General features: G+C 59.6%; 1 protein-coding gene across 4 annotated transcripts; it reads right to left on the reverse strand.

The window, feature by feature from the left end:
* Window positions 1–1,811: 1,811 nt before the first annotated feature.
* Window positions 1,812–15,808, reverse strand: SLC25A47 (solute carrier family 25 member 47). 4 transcript variants are annotated; one of them, XM_017641005.3, is made up of 8 exons: window positions 15,791–15,808; window positions 9,129–9,238; window positions 8,777–8,891; window positions 5,021–5,064; window positions 4,629–4,700; window positions 3,925–4,107; window positions 2,972–3,281; window positions 1,812–2,736 (listed from the first exon to the last, which is right to left on the reverse strand). In XM_017641005.3, exons 3-8 carry the CDS (start codon window positions 8,781–8,783, stop codon window positions 2,456–2,458), a joined length of 897 nt encoding a protein of 298 aa, XP_017496494.3. In that variant the 5' UTR covers window positions 8,784–8,891; window positions 9,129–9,238; window positions 15,791–15,808; the 3' UTR covers window positions 1,812–2,455. The 4 variants fall into 4 exon arrangements, with proteins under 4 accessions (XP_017496494.3, XP_036847490.2, XP_017496493.3 ...); XM_036991595.2 differs by lacking the exons at window positions 8,777–8,891; window positions 9,129–9,238; window positions 15,791–15,808 and adding an exon at window positions 15,235–15,463; XM_017641004.3 differs by lacking the exons at window positions 8,777–8,891; window positions 9,129–9,238; window positions 15,791–15,808 and adding an exon at window positions 6,998–7,205.
* Between the last annotated feature and the right edge of the window lie 277 nt (window positions 15,809–16,085).

The following is a 16,085-nucleotide window of genomic DNA, read 5'->3' on the forward strand; positions in this document are numbered from 1 at the left end:
GCCCAGCAGGTGTGGGGGGTGAGAAGGGCCCTGTCCACACGTTACCTGCTGTGCCTTGGCCCCAAGTCCCTGGGGAGGCCGGGGGAGCTGCGGCTGCAGGGTCACGTCCCAGCGCGCACTGGGTAGCAGTGGGGAGATAAAGGCGGAGCGGTCGGAAGGAGCGCTCTGTGCAGGACAGCGCTGCAGAGTGAGAGCGGCAGCAGCAGCTCTCCCAGGATGGCGCTGATGCACCCTTCCCAGGGGCCCTGCGATCCCTGGTCTGCACACAGCTGTAGACGCCCTTGGGTGGCCACCCTTCATCTCCCATTTGCAACTTCAAGTGCAGCCTGGACTTTGTTCAGACGGCCCCACTAGTGGAAGTGCCAGCCCGACCCTTCTCTTCCGCATTCCCTCCCTCCCATTTCTAAAGGGGGGGCTGGATCAGAGGGCCTGGAGAGGACTGGGCCTTCCTGCAAAGCCACTTTCCCTGCACAGGCAGGGCCAACTGCTCAGTGACCACTGGGCCCCACCCTCCCCATCCCTGCCAGCAGAGCCGGGAGTTCCCCAGGCTCTCCTCTGGAACTGCCAGTAACTCCTCCCAAGGCCCGAGCAAGCGGGTACTCTAGTGGTCTTCCCAGAACGGACACAGGCCGGGTTTGATGAACTGCTGAGACCTTTTGTTCGCTGATAGCCTTTTCCCAGCACCTTGCCAGAGCATCTCAGTGTCTTTAACTACGCTGGATGAACCTCCAGGAGCGTACTGCAGGACTGCATTCACTGCCTCATTCATTCCTCACCCCCAGAAACCTGTGTGCCAGGCCCGAGCTGGACGTGATCCAAATCAGACAGGCGGTGCCCTGGCGGCTCAGCCCTGCGTGCAGTAGGCCAAGGGGGAAGATGAGTGGCCAGGCGATGAACCAGGACCCTGTGGGAGGAAAGCAGAGACACCTAAAAGCAACCTGGTGCCCAGGCCCCGGGAACTTCCTGGAGGAGGTGATGCCTGGTTTGCTGAGTTTGCCAAGCAGAGGAGGGGAAGGGGGTTTATGGCAGAGATCACAGGATATAAGGAAATACTTGGGTCAGTGTGACAGGAATAGGCCGGGAGGGGAGGGCCCGTCCACATGTTCTGGAGATGGGAGAGAGTGTTGTCTGGCCAGAACACTGGAGCTCCCGTCGGTCCAAGACACTGTCAAGACCAGTGTCTGAGTGAGTGCAGGTGAAGCAGGTGCAGGCTGCTATGAGGACCCATAAGGCTTTTGCTGGACCTGTCAGCCCGGGGCCCCAAGAACCCCCATCACTGGAAGCCACATGGTGCCAGGGAGACAGCTGGGACCTCAGAAGTTCATGTGCATGTCTATTGCATCCCCATTCCCACCCCCACCCCATATGGCCTTGGGCAGGCTTCCACTCTGAGCTGTTTCCTCACTTGGATCAGGCTGTTGTGATGATCTGTGTAGGGTACCAGGCACCCCGCAGTGTTCAGGACATAATAACACCTCCTCCTCCCACCTCTGGGCCTGCATGGAAAGGCGGCTCAAAGCCACGTGTCCGGAGAGTGGAGACGCCAGGGCAGCTGGCTGGAGCCCAGTTTCACTTAGAATAGGGTGGTGAGGAGGGCAGGCAAGGTGCTGAGCGCTGAAAAAACCCCTGTGGCAGGACTCTGCACCCCCTAGGCCAAGGGAGGGGAGCCAGCCACTGTGCTGGACTGGAGTGGGCCCACCCGCACAGTGGGAGTGCTGGCCACACAGGTTTGGAGGGCTTGGCCTCAGGATGAGTGGGAAGTGGGGAAACCAGTCATAAGCCCCTCAGACCACAGAGCAACACCCTGAACATCCTCAGAAACATTTTATTGGCAGGAGCTCCCCACTGATTCCGCAGGGCCTACAAGCAGAGCGAGGGTGGGTGACCAGAGCCCACCCAGCTCGCCGGCTGTCCCAGCGGCACCTCTGAGCAGCCTATGCAGGAATGAGCAGGCCAGGAGCCCGGCAGCTGCACCTCGTCCCCTCTGGCAGGGCCTGTTGGCTGCGTCTAAGGGACCAGCATGAAGCCCACTCAATAGCAGCAGAGCTGAGTGGGGGCAAGAGGAGGGGCTGGCTGAGCAGGCCGCCGAGGAGACGGGTGGAGGTGCAGGCGCAGGGCTGCTCTGAAGTCACAGGGTGGCAGGCAGAGGCGATAGGGAAACTGGAATGAACCAAGGACCAAATGCCCAGATGCCTGCACGTGATGGATTCCTCATCCAGGAGACCCACTCCTCCCTGGCTCGTGACCCTCAGGGCCAGCCCCGGGCTGATGGCAGATGGACCCCTTGACCTGCTTGTGGTCTGGAACTGGGCAGGCCAAGCTCAGGCCTCAAGGAAGCTCCAGCTGTCCTGGGTGATGGCCCCATGGGCCCAGACCCCACATGCCCCTTCACTTCCTCCAGCTACCATGACCTCTGGCAGCTGCTGGCAGGTTGGCCCCTGGGACGTGGGGACCACTATGTGAGCAGGCCCCGGGTGAGCCTCAGCACGGCTTCGTAGGTGACGAAGACCACCATGTTCACAGGGAAGGCTCGGCAGCAGTTGAGTGTCAACCCCTTGAAGAGGACACGCGGCCCCTCCTCCCGCACACTAGTCACCGCACAGTGCAGGAGGCCTCGGTAGCGCTGCTGGCCCTGTCCATCTGCCTGTAAGCGCGACTTGATCACGTCCATGGGGGTGGCCACGGCCCAGGCCAGGACCCCTGCACAGCCACCGGCCACCAGCACACCCGAGACACCTGCAGAGAGAGCCACAGTGCCTTGACTGGGAGGCACCCTGGGGCCCCAGTGGAGGGCGGTGGGCATAGCTGAGGGGAGTCCTAGGCTCCCGCCACCCACGTGACACATGCAGGGCCACACGGAGCAGGGCTGAGGGCACTGGGTGTGTGCGGCCTCACCTATCTGCAGCTCCTCTCCCAGCTGCAATTCCACCGGGCTGATCCTGCACCCTCCCCAGGCCCCAGCCCTGCTCACCTGGCTGGCTGTGGCCAGTGGGGGTGAGCCACTCGCAGAGGATGGCGTAGGAGAGGAAGTAGGTGGCAAAGGAGTGGCTGTCCCGGAAAAGCAGGGCTGAGCTGCCCTTGTAGAGACCCCGCAGGCCCTCCTCACGGGCCACTGTGGCCAGGCAGTGCAGTGGCCCGCGGTACTTGGGTGCAAGCGCTGGACTTTGAGGGGGCGCAGCACAGATGGGCACAGCCGAGGGCCACGATGCCGAGGGACGCTGCTGCTGCGTCTGCGTCTGCAGGCGGACCTTGGCCACCTCAGTGGGTGAGGTCAGGAACACCTGGAGTGGAGGGCAAAGGGATGAGGGGGTGCCAGCAGCTCTGCCACACACCCCAGACCTGCCTCTTAGCTTCCCGTCACCCTCGGCCCCATCTAGGAGCCTGGTCCCACGAAGCTGCAGTCTGGCACCCCAGCCAGCCGTGTGCAGCAGGGTTTAAAGCCAGCTCTGCCAGGCAAGCCAGAGCCAGTGCCTTCATCAGCCACACAGAGCAGGCCTGACGCACATGGGCATTAGGTACGATCCCAGGCTCACGTTCTGAAAGTACTAATCACATGGCGAATATATTAATGAATGTTAATGTATTATTTAATTACGGTAAGTATTTCATGGAAACACTGAGTGTAAGAATTTTATAACGTGATAACATAGCTAACAACATTGGCTGCCATTTTGTGGCTGCTCACTTCTCAGACTCCACCCTGGGGGCTTTACACTCATGACCTCACTCAGTCCTCACCACACCTTGGTGATGAAGAGACAGAAGCTCAGAGAGGCTCCCTAGCCTGCCCTAGGTCCCACAGCTCATGAGGGTCAGAGCCCTCACCCACACAGCCCTTGCTGAGCCTCAGTTTCCCCTCCTGCTGAGCTTGGTGGCCTCTCAGTACCCTGAGGTCCCGGGAACCAGCCACCCCAGCCCACTCACACGGACAAGGCCAGAGGCAAACCCGGAGAGCGTGACGTCTGTCCTGGCAGGCTTGGCGTCGGCTCTGCCGTACCGGAACCGGCAGATGTGATCAAGGCAGTGGTGGTAGGTGCCAAAAGATACGGATGAGACCAGGGACACGGTGCACACGGGCAGCGAGAGGCCCCGGTAGAAGCCCCACACCTGGCGAGCGAGTGGATGGGACCTGAGGGCCTGAGTCAGGCCAGAGGCCCAGCCGGCAGGAGCGGCTGCCCGAGGGGCCCTACCTCCTCTCTCCCTCGTGGGAGGACCTCAGGCAAGTCTCTTTCTGCCTAGGGCCTCTGTTTCCTCAGCTGTAAAATGGGGGTCCTAATACTCAACTTGGGAGGCTGTGCTGAGGAATTGAGGACAGAGGGCCAGGCTCGACCTAGGGCAGCTGCCTGATGAAGCTGCTTTATTGTCACTATTTTCCATTTGCTTGCCCCTGGCTGATGTCTCCAGACCCTCTCCTGGAAGCAGGACCCTGTTCTGAGCGCCTCCTATGTGCCAGACGCCCTGGCTCTCGGCCTCAGAGGAACCCAGGTGGCTGTTACAGTTATTCCCACTTGGATGGTGAGAGAACTGAGGCCCACTGAGAGGCTGGACATCTGGCTGGTTGGTAAGGGGCAGGCCAGGTGTCCGGGGCCCTGACATCCCCCTGCCCATTACCCTGGTCCCAGGCATACCGGCTCTTGGCGATACGTGTCCCGGACACAGTGCCAAATGCCCGTGTACTTGGGCTCCGTCTGGATCCTGACCTGTGGGAGAAGTGGCCTTCAGGAAAGGGTGGCTCCAGGCCCAGGACAAGGTCAGCTAAGCCCTGGGGCAGGGAAGAGCCAACCCCCTGATTGCCATGCTGCCTGTGGGTGGAGCAGGTGCAGTGAGCCCCTTCAGAGCTGAGCCCTAGGCACAGGGATGAGAAAGAGCCTCTGACAGCCACTAGGGCCGTGGGAAGGGCTGGGTCTGATAAGCATGCTAGCAGGTCTCTGGCCATGAACGGAGTGCAGGAGATTCAGAGGGCGGCCTGAGTCCGGGCAGGAGCCTCGGCGGGGCGGCTGGGGCCTGGCTGTTGCCGCACCTTCACCGTGTCCAGCGGGTAGCCCACAGCGACGCCGCAGATGCCTGCAAGGAAGCCAGAGGGGCCCGGTGAGGGAGCAGGCCTGCCCTGAGCCTGCCTCGCAGGAGGAGGAGTGCGAATCCCGCCTGCGCCCCAGGCAGCGGACCCACACCCTCTCTTCTCGTCTACACCGGGTCCCATCCATCCTGACCCACCCCAGTTTCACAGATGAGGAAGCAGAGGCTCAAGCTGGCCATTTCTACCCTGAGCTCTTGACCCAGTGGTGCCTCGATCTGAAAGCCAAGGATGGTCCTCTGCCTCGCCTCCAGTATCATGTTTTGGGGGAATGTCTGGTCCAGTGCTTGCTGGGCCCTGTCTCCAAGCCAAGCCACCTTGCCCTCAAGCCAGTCTGGAGGGGGTCTGCCTCCCACTGAGTGGGTGGGGGAAAGGCAGGCACAGCCCAAGCCAGGTCAGGAGGTGGGAAACCTGGTCACCCCCAGGTTCCTGAAGGGCTGCCTGGAACCATAGGTTTGCGTGGGACTTGAGGCTTCCTGGACCAGAGCCCTCTGTCCCTGCAAGGCCAGGTGCCTCCATCCTATTCGTTTCCCTCCTCCTGACACCAGGGCCTCGATGTCCAAGCCCACCATTGCCACGGGGAAGCGGGAGAGTGAGCGGGCATGTCCCTGGGGTTTCACACCCTGGGGATGGGACTGGGGGCTGAGCATCATCCAAAGGTAAGAAGGCACTTGGGGGCTGTGCCCTATTTACTACACATCTCAGGACTCAATAAATATGCATGAATGAACAAATGAATGAGTAAAGGGAGTGAAGCAAAGGACCCACTGACTGACTTGTGTTGAATTACCCTCCTTCACCCTCACATAGACCTCACCAAACTCCTACTCATCCATCAAAGCCTTGCCACAACATCACCTTCTCTCTGGAGCCCTCCCTGATGCTGTATCTGGGCTGCCTCTGCGTCAGAAAACATACTTATCAGAGCCCCTGTCACATGGCCTTACTGCTACCATCTCTGCCTCCAGAACCTGCTCTCAAGGCCAAGACCATGTCTAATCCCTGCCATCCAAGGTCAGGCACAAAGCAAGGGCCCTTTCCACCCAGACCTTCTGTGGGCTCTCTGGGAAAAATGCACACAGGAGCCCTTCCTGGCTATGTGATCTTGGGCAAGTCAAGCCCCTTCTCTGAGCCTCCTCCTTAGGGGGCTAAGGTCCAGAAGCAGCTGGCCAGGTCTAACACATAGTAGGACCCCAGAAGCTCACTGGTAAGGCTGGGTTCCTGGTCTTTTCCAGCTGGATGCTGCCCTCCCCTCCTGAGGAGGACACCCACATGTTCCCAGGAGCGTCCACACGCAGCCCACTGCCGTTTCAAAGACAAGCAAGGCCACGGGCACAACACCCAAAACAGCCTGGGGGATCGATGGCCTGGGAGGGGCAGCGCCTGTTTGCCAATGGGCCGCTTATCTCTCCGGATCAGTCTTTCACAACCAGCCCTTTCTGAAAGGGGAAAACAGTTTGGGAGCCCAGCAGGGGCAGGACTGGCTGGGTGGGCACACCGCCAGCAGGCAGGCGGGGCCAGGCTGGGCAGGATCTTTCCTTCCAGTCGGTGTGGGGGGGGGGAGGACCCAGGCCCAGCTGTCCTCACTGTCCACCCTCCCCTGAGGCCTCTCACCAGTTCCTTCCCACAGCAAAGCCATCCCTCCCCACACCAATGATGCCAGGTCTCCCCTGGCCCAGGCAGAGGCCATCCTCTGCCCCGAAAGGGTCCCCACAGGCGGAGCCCCCAGGCCCGTGCAGGCTCACCCACCTCCCCTCCTCCCGGGCCCTGTGCCCCAAGTCTCCCGGTTCTCCTCCCAGGCCACTGCCAGGGGCCTCCTTGAACCCCACTGCTGTCAGAAGGCTACCCCCAGGGCACAGCCCCCTCCAGCCCCTCCTGGTACCCCCAGGAGCAGCAGTCCCCTGCGAGGCCTGGCCCTGTTACCTCCGATGGCTCCAGCAACAAAATCCATGGACAACGTGGGTGGGGAAGGCCCTGGGTCTGCCTGCCTGAGAGCCTCTGTGCCACCACTGGGGTGGCCTCGGCAACAACAAGTCCACGCCTCTCAGACCTTAAATACTTGTGGTGGGGGGCAGGGGATGGGAAACAGGAGCCTGCTGACCAGTGGCCCTGAAGGCAGAGGCCATGCCGGAAAGCAGGCAGGCCAGTGCCCTCAGCCAGGCCCCAGGCGGCTGGACTCCCCCACACCCAGCCCCCAAAGGACCCTTGTCCCAGTGCCCTCAGGACCCAGGTGTCGGGAAGTGTGTGAGAGGCCACAGGTGGCTGACGATGGGGCTGGGCTCCAGGCCATGTCCAAATACATCCTGGGGAGGTCCACGGACGGGGCTGTGATGTCCCTGTCCCTCCAAGTCCAAGCTCAAGGCTTTTCTGAGTCCTTGGACCTCCCCAGCTCCCCTGGAATCACTCCTGCATGGGGAACCCTTAGGGCTCCTTCACTAGTTCAGCCCACAAACACTCTCTGAGCTGGGAAAGCACTGAAGCCGGTAAGACCCAGCCAGCCCCCTTCTGAGTTCCGGTTGCCAGGGAGGGAGAGGGGCCAGTGGCTGTGGCAGGGGATGAACTCTCCTGGGCCCAGTGCAAACACCAGTCACGGCTCACGTCTGCTCACGCCCTTCACACCGCCCTGGCCACACTGTCCCTGCTGCACCCACATCCGGCTTCCCCACACCCCCAGGGCCTTGTCCAGGTCTGCCTCTGCTGAGTCCCCAGTATGCAGCTCGGACCCAGTGCCTAGCAAGGGCTGAGGGAGGGGGTCAGAGCCCTGTGGGGCCCATTACCAGGGCCCAGGGGGCCAGGGCCACTGCTCTGGCCTCTAACCAAGCCAGGGCCCTCCTGATTGGAGCTGCTGCCACCTGCAGTAACTGTAAACAATGTCCTCCCGCCCCCCACTTTACAGTTTACCAAGCTCATGGGGGCCTCGTCACAGCCCTGGGAGGCAGGGCTGATGGCCCCCATTTGCATATGGAGCCACTGAGGCCCAGAAAGGGGACTTGACCAAGGCCATGCAGGTGGCAGAGCTGGATTTGACTGCCAAACACCCTGGAACAACCAGCCCCTCTCGGATGCCAAGGGCTGGACCCTGATGCCCATAAGCTTTGCCCTCACGACCATCAACCCAGTGAGTCCTCAGAGGGGTTCAGCACATGGCCCCATGTTACCCACACTGCAGCCCTGAAGGTGCCATGGGGACACTGAGGCTTAGGGAGGGCATGCACTTGCTCAGGGTCACACAAAATGAGCATCTCACTGGCCAGAAAAGCAGGACTGGGGAAGGGGGTAGGCATGACCTCACAGCATCTGGGCAGCCTTGCCCAGGTGGCCCTCAGGGCAGGGACCGGGTGTTCATTTGTTTTCCTGTCCTCTGGTACACAGACCTGCAGGCTGGCCTTGAACAGACTGAGTGCTGATGGAGGCACAGACCCACCCCTGCCTGCCCAGCTATTTGTGGTGTGAGTGGTGGACACAAGTTGGCAGTGGCAGCTGCCACGACAGAGTACAAAAGGCAGGATGCCACCCTGTCCAAGGCCAGTCCTGATGCCTGTCCTGGCCTTTAGAGAGATGCAGTTCAGCATCTGGTTGAGCCAGGTTGTCTGTGTTCAAATCCCAGCTCTGCCACTCATCCCAGCTCTGAGACCTCGAGCAAGCTCCTGGGCCTCTCTGGGCCTCTCTATTCTGCATCCTCCAAATGAGGACAGTACTTGCCTCCCATCTGTGGCCACTTGCTGGTGTGTCCAGGTGTGTCGTTGTGGAAGTGACAGCCAAATGCTAAGACTGCATTAATAGGAGCGTAGGTTCAAGAAGGAAGGAGGTAACAGACCTGTTCTTAGCAAAACAAAAGTTAGGATTTGAGTTCAGTTGCAGATGCTACACTAGAGAGGCCAGTACCTTGGGTGATGAGGAAGCTTGAAGCGTGTTGTCTAAATGAAAGAATAGAGACTGTTTAGCCCTGTGTTTCCTACCAAGTGTCCATCTACCCCACTTATGGCACCTGAGCAAGGAACCTGGGAAATCCCTGGATGCCTTTCCCCATCCCCCAGGGGAAACAGTGAGGCACCTGGTCTTGCGGTCAGGCAACACGTTCATGTTCAGATCCATTCTTGCTCTCCGACTGCCTCGCCCCCTGTTGCATCGTCCCCTCCCGGAGAGCAGCCTTGTCCCCAAGCCCTGCAACAAACACCGCATGCCCATTACATGGCACGTCCCACAGCAATAAGCAATGGGCAAAAGGCCCTGCCCTGTGGATCCTGTGTTATAGGGAGGGAGACAGGCAACCAACAGGACAACCAACCAAAATACAGAGTCAGCCAAATGGCAGGAAGTGCCAGGGAGAGAAACAGATTAGGGAGGGGGTGAGGCACGTTAGGGGCAGCATCAGAAAGGCCAGCCAAAGAAGGTGACATTTGAAGCAAGTGTGTTTTCTCAGTCACTGCAGCCAAGTTTCACCTGCCCTTTGTCTCCTGAACAAACACGCTCCAGCTCCACCCTTCTCCACAGCAAAACCAGAAAACATGCCACCTCCCGGTTTAGGCTGCTTTGTACAGGTCTCAACGGCTCCCTAGCCAGCTGTGAGCTGCTGGCAGGCAGGGCTACACTGGATTTGTCTCTGAGCCCACAGCACCCAGCACAGGGCAGGCACCCTGGGAGGCTGGGTGAATAAATGCATGAGAAAATGAGTCACTGAACAGATGGGAGAATGGGTGGATGGGTGGATGGACGGACAGATGAATGGAGGCATGGGCAGACAGGACAGATGGGCAGATAGAAGGATAGGTGGATGGTGGATGGATAGACAGTTAAATGTACAAATGAACAAATGGCATCAGGATGGGATCACCTGCTCACACTTAGCTTGACTTGGCACAGAGGGCAAAGAGGCCTTCAGGGTGCTCAGCAGGCAGGGGCCATGGCTGAGGAGTGCCCCACGAGGCTTGGAAGAGAGCTCAGCCTGGGTTTGCCTCGGGCCCCACCTCTCCCGGCTGTGTGACCACTGGGCCAGTAGCGTGACTCTCCGAGTCTTGAATAAACACAGAGGCAGAGCACAAGGGTACCCCCTGGGGCCACCCTCCCAGTGGGCAGGGCTACTATTTTTAGCTGGCTTTAGGACCCCTCCCCACTGTGTGGGGCCCTGCCCAACCTGCCCTCTAGGGGGAAACAGACGTCACACACAAAAACCAAGCCCAGGCCCAGCAATGGGCTCCGGAGAGGCTGGGACACTGGGCTCCGGCAGGGGGACTTGTTAGCTGAGGGGCACGACAGATTCTAAAATGTATTTGTACATTTTATAATAAAAGGACACTACAAGTTATGAAAAGAAAATCCAGACAGACAGACATAGCCAACATAGAAAGTGAAAGCCCTAGCCCAGGCCTGGGTCTGCCTTCCGGTCAGAGGCGGCAAACTCGAGCATTTTGTTCTTTACTGTAGTTTTGCAGTTCACTTCCTTTCCTTCAGGACGCCTGGCCACCAGTCCCCGCAGCCCCACTGCTGCTTGCGCACGTGCGCTGTCCGTGGTGTGGGCGAGGGGTCAGGGGGCCAGGGTGTGGCCCTCGCCCTGCTGGTGCTCACTGTGTGCCCTGGGTGAGCCCCTAGCCTGCCTGAGCCTCGCTGTCCTCACTGTAAAGTGGAAATTCTACTACCTACCTCACCCTACAACTTTGGGAGGACTACAGGGTGAATAGCTGTGAGCTCTTCTGTACCTGGCAGGCAACAGACACTCTAAACATGACCGTTGTGATTCATTTCACTAGTGGACTTGGGCTGCCGGTCTATTTTGCATCAATAAACAGGCGCTGGGGGCTTTTGTGTCTCAGCCAGGCACATTCTCAGAGCGGAGGTTGCTTGTCAAAGATGACAGCAGCCCTGGCATTTACAGGAAATGGGACTCCTTGCTAGTCTGGACAAGTCCTGAGAGCGCAGTTCTCACCTGGCTCACTCTGGGACCAGGAGCGCCCCTGACCGGCAGTCTCACTCTCTCCATTTGTAAAATGGGACAGGAGACAAGAGTGTATGCTGGGCTTAGCCCCTGCCAAGCTCTGCGCAATGCCCAGCTGTTTCCCACAGACCACATGGCCCCAGGGGGTGACAAGGCTTCACCCATATACGGGAAGAGGGTGTCTCTGGGGTGGTGTATGAGGTGGATTGGGACCCAAACTCAGTCCTTCCAGACACCCCAGCTGCCCTCTGACATCCTGAGGGTTTAGGGCCCTAGGCCTGGGTCTCTGAGCCTGTGTGGCCCCCAGGAGGGGCCTCAGGGCTACCAGGCATATGACAGGGCAATCCCTGCTGCCTCGCCTGCCTGTGCCTCCTCCTTGGACGTGGGGCACGTGGACAGGGCTGCCCCACAGCCCGGCTCCCACTTCCGTTGGCAGAGGCGCTGGCTGTGCTCCAGTTGCCATGGTGATCAGCACAGGCGTCAGACCTAGCCTCCTGGCCCACTGGCCCCACTCCTGGCTTACAACTAGGGCACCCTGAGCCAGAGGGGGACAGCCTGTGAGAACCGGCAGGAAGACCCGGATTTGAGTCCAGCACTGCCATGACAACTACAACTACTTAATGCCTGTGACTCAGCTTCCCTGTCTGCAAACAGGGAGGACCACAGCAGGGCTAAGGGACAGGAGACTGAAGAGTCCTGGCACAGGGTCATCGGGCATGGCAGTGGTGAAACTGGGAAGGCTCACCTCCAGTGCAGGTGGCTGAAGGTTTAGGGAGAGGCAGGCCTGACTTCTGGCAGTTATTCATTCATTCCCTCCAGGGCCATATTCTCCAAGCCCCATGCTGGGTGCTCAGACCCAGAAATGACCCAGATACTACCCCTGCCCACTTGGCTGAGGCATGTATCAGTCATCTATAACTGCAGAGCAAATAGCCCACAGTTTAGCAGCTGGCAACGCCAAGCACGTTATCATCTCACAGGTCTGGAGGCCGGGATTGAGGGAGGAGCTGAGCTGGGCAGCTCCAGTGCAGGGCCCCTCCTGAGGCCACAGTCCAGCTGTCAGGCAGGCCCGCAGCACCTGTACGCCTGATGGGGCTGAGGACCCCCTTCCAAGGGGACTCGCTCACGTGGCTGTTGGCGGCGGCCTCGGTGTACCACGTGGCCCTCTCCATGGCACTGCCTGAGCGTCCTCACAATGTGGCTCCTGACGTCCCCCAGAACCTCGTACAACCCATCTCAGAAGCGACACGCCATCATTTCTGGCATGTTCTACTCATTACAGGCGTGTCTCTCAGCCCAGGTCCCACTCAGTGAGAGGGGAGCTGAGGAGGGCAGTATGGGAGGACGTGCGGATTCGTTTTCAGCCCCATGAAGAGCCAGGACCGGAAGCAGGCAGGCGTGGGAAGCCTGCCTCGGCCTGGTCTGTCTGGAGGATTCCTGGGAGGGGACCCAGCTGAGCGGCTCCTGAAGGGGCTGGGGACTCCCTTGCAGGCAGGATGCGTGGAGACATCCAGATGCGGCCATTTATTCTCAGGGAGAAAGAGACCGTCACATACTATGGAGACGTCCACATGGCGCTGCACGGCCACGGCCAACGGCCGCGTGGGTGAGTGGGAGGGGCTCCTCCAGCCCCAGCAAGCTCAGAAGACGCTGTCTCGTGCCCGGCAGGGGGCCGGCCTGCTGGAGGCTGGACATGGGAGGAAGGAGGGAGCCAGCACAGCCGCGCCCACCAGAGGCTCTGGAACGGGCGGGTGGAGCTCCGGCTCCAGGGTTTACCAAGGCCCTCAGGGTCTCCGGGTTCCAGGACCCTGAAGGCCTTCACTCGGTCCGTCTCTCCTCCAGTCTCCCCCTTGCCCACACACCCCAAGGGGCCTGTCTGCTACATCTGTGAACTTCCCAATGCCTCTGGGCTCAGCCACTGCCCACTCCCGCCTTCCCATGGTGCCTGCACCGACTCACCCTGCCACCCCCCACCCGGGCCAGGTGGGTGCACACTGCCCTCCTCTGGCCACCGACCTCAGGTGCCTGCTCACACTGACTATCAGCCTGGGATGGGATGGTCTGCTCGCCCACCCCACCCTGACAGCAGCAGTCCCTAGAGAGGGCACAGTGGGTCAGCTCACACCAGGCCCCAGGGCTGGCCCAGTGTCGAGCTCCATGAGGCCTGTGGATGAGCAGCATGCACACACCCTGTCCGCCACACCAGCCGAGCCCCTAGCCCAGCTGCTCTGTCCTGACTAGTAGGCCCAGTCCAGGCCGTGGACCACCCCTTTGGCATCCCAGGTCCCAGGTGCCCCCAGGCAGGCCCCCCTTAGCTCTATTTTTACACTAGAAACCATTTGCCATGCATCTATTTTTATCACTCCACATCTTGAGTTTCCGGCCATCTCATAACCTGGCTGGAGCCTCATTCTGTCAGGACTGCTGGCTCATTGCAAGGCCCAGCCGGTCCGGAATGGCAGCAGGCCCTCAGCTGCCCTGGAGAGGGAACCCTGGGGACACCGGCAACATGGATAAAGAGGCCCACACGGCGTGGTGGCAACTTTGGCGTTGACTGAACTCCAATGAGAGAAGTAACTCGCTCAAAGTCCACCTGACAGAGAAGTCTAGGGGGCTGAGGGGCCACCAGGACAGTGGATGGCTTTCCCCGAGGGGCTCCAGGCCCTCTGCCCTCTGAGGCTCAGAGCAGACTTGCTCAGTGAGAAGGCTGAGTCACTCCAGGAGTGGCCTGGACGAGAGGCCAGAGACATCCAGACGCAGCCATTTATTCACTGGGAGAAAGACCGCTCGGGCAGAGCCAGACCCAGCTCTCGCCAGCACCAGGCTGCAAACCTGCAACCCAGGCCTTGGCCCCTCACCAGAGCCACCCCGCCTGTTCGCTGCAGAACCATCAGCAGCCACCAGGGCACCTTCTGGGACAAGATGTCCCTCCCAACTGGACAACTGAAGATGCCCATAGGAAACCCTCCAGTACTGCAGCACGTTAATTAAAAACTCTTGTCTTCTGTTTGCTACAAAGGTTCCCGCTTTGCGCGAGCTCCTTCATCTGCTCTCACCCCAGAATCCTCCTGAACGCATTTTACAGACGACGACCTGAGGCAAAGAAGGCTCACGGGGTCACACAGCCAGAAGAGGCCAAACTGACGCTGACAAGCAAAACTGAGTGGGAGCTTCCGGCACCTGCCCTTGGAGACTTGCAGCCCGGAGACCCAGCGCCACCTAAGATGCCCTGCAGAGGCCCATTTAAATGCAGGTTTTGCCCCCATCAGCTCCCTGAGTTTGATTCCTCCAGTCAGGGAGGCGCCATGGAATCTGTGTTTTTCGCTGTCTCCCTGGGAAACTCCAATTCCAGGGGTCTAGAGGGGAAAACTGCAGGCTGGGCCTCACAGCAGGACAGGCTGGGGCCTGGATCTGCTCATCCGGGCCTGGCTCCTCTGCTGCCTGCTCACCCTTGGCCAGGGGAGGATGACCCCTGCTCTTGAGTCAGAGCCGAAGGGCCGGGGTCTGCCTCTGCACACCTGGCCTGACCCAGCAGAGGCATGTCCCATTCCTGAGTCTCCCTGGCTCCTGCTTGCCATGGCAGGCTGACCGCAGCCCAGCAGGGAGAAACTGTGTTTCTGAAGTTTTTAAATCTGTAAATACATTTTATAAAAGTGTCATCCAGAACCTCTACCACCCCTCACCCATTTCACAGATCACATGTCCCTAGAGAATGATCAGCTCTGACTTTGGAAGGTCCCTGCCCTGATTGCACTTACATTCTAGTGGGAAAGAGGTGATAAACACGAACAAATGTCACACTAGCAGCTGCAAGAGAGCAGGGCAATGGGCAGGCGGGAGGGGGCTCTCCGCTCTAGACAGGGAAGGCCAGCCAAGCCCCTTGCAAGGAAATGAGAAGTAAGCAGGGACCTGAGGTTGGGGTTCCTAATTTTTCCACGCTGCCTGCCTCGTGTTAGATATTAAAAAAGCGGTGCAAAATCAGTACTGCACCCTGCACTTTTCCGTGACCTGGCTGCCCACTTTGACACTCCCTCCCACTGCTGCTGTCCTCCCACTGCTCCAGCCTTGGGCCCCTGCTGCCCCACCAGGCTGGAGTCTAAGAAGAGCACAGAGGCCCATTTTCCCTGGGAGGGTGTGGGGCTTAGGGCTCTGAGGAACTTCAGGAGTTTGAAAAAGCACATTGTGTGCTGTAATTTTATCCTCAGGAAATGAAACAGCAGATACGAACCGACTGCTGATGTAACAATGCAGGCTCCAAGCGGGGCCATCGCGTCCTCATTTTCTTGACTATGCCTTCTTCACTTCTTCTGTCTGGTTCTCCCCTAGCTGCCACTGCAGCCCGCAGGAGACCACGTAAGTGTGTCCCTGCCCTCGGGCAGCAGGCACCCAGCAGCACTCAAGTCACTCCCTGCACACCACCTGAGGGAATGATTCTGGCGCAGAGAAATCTTGACTCCTCAGGCAGAGACTGTGTTCAGGAGAAATGTGATTTTACAGTCTAGTAAAATCCCCTTCCGATGCCTGCCTTCACCCCTTCTCTGCTGCCCCCCATCCCCCAAAAGGCTGGGATGGACAGAACAGCCCCTGGCCCTGGCCCTGGCGTGCTCCCAGCTGGTGAGGCCACCCGGGTTCCCACAGCCCCAGAGCCCACCCCCGTCCAGCTCCCCACCTACTGGACCTGTGTCCCCAAACCCAAAAGCCCCAGCCTGAACACTGGCTCCACACACCTGGCCCCGGTTCCAAGCTCTCCCTGCAGGATGCACAGTAGAGGCCCCACACCTCACCTCCTGGGCCTGCAGGATCCCACTCCTGCCTCCACCAGCATTCTCTCCTGAATCCCTAAGGGTCTGCCCAAATGGCACTTCCCTCCAGGAAGCGTCTGCAGTTAACTGTTCAGCACCTACCCTATACCAGGTTGCGGTAGAGGCCCCTCCCCAGTGAGGCAGGGCTCAGGCAGCCCAGGGCAACCAGCCCCAGCACAGCTTTAACTTAAAGGAACATACTCTCAAAAATAAAGCAAAGAGGGCATCCCTGTCTCATCAATTGTTCCAAAATAATCTTCTGACTTAGAACCCTGCT

This window comes from Manis javanica, chromosome 8 (assembly GCF_040802235.1).
Source record: "Manis javanica isolate MJ-LG chromosome 8, MJ_LKY, whole genome shotgun sequence".
In the NCBI taxonomy this organism is placed as follows: domain Eukaryota; kingdom Metazoa; phylum Chordata; class Mammalia; order Pholidota; family Manidae; genus Manis; species Manis javanica.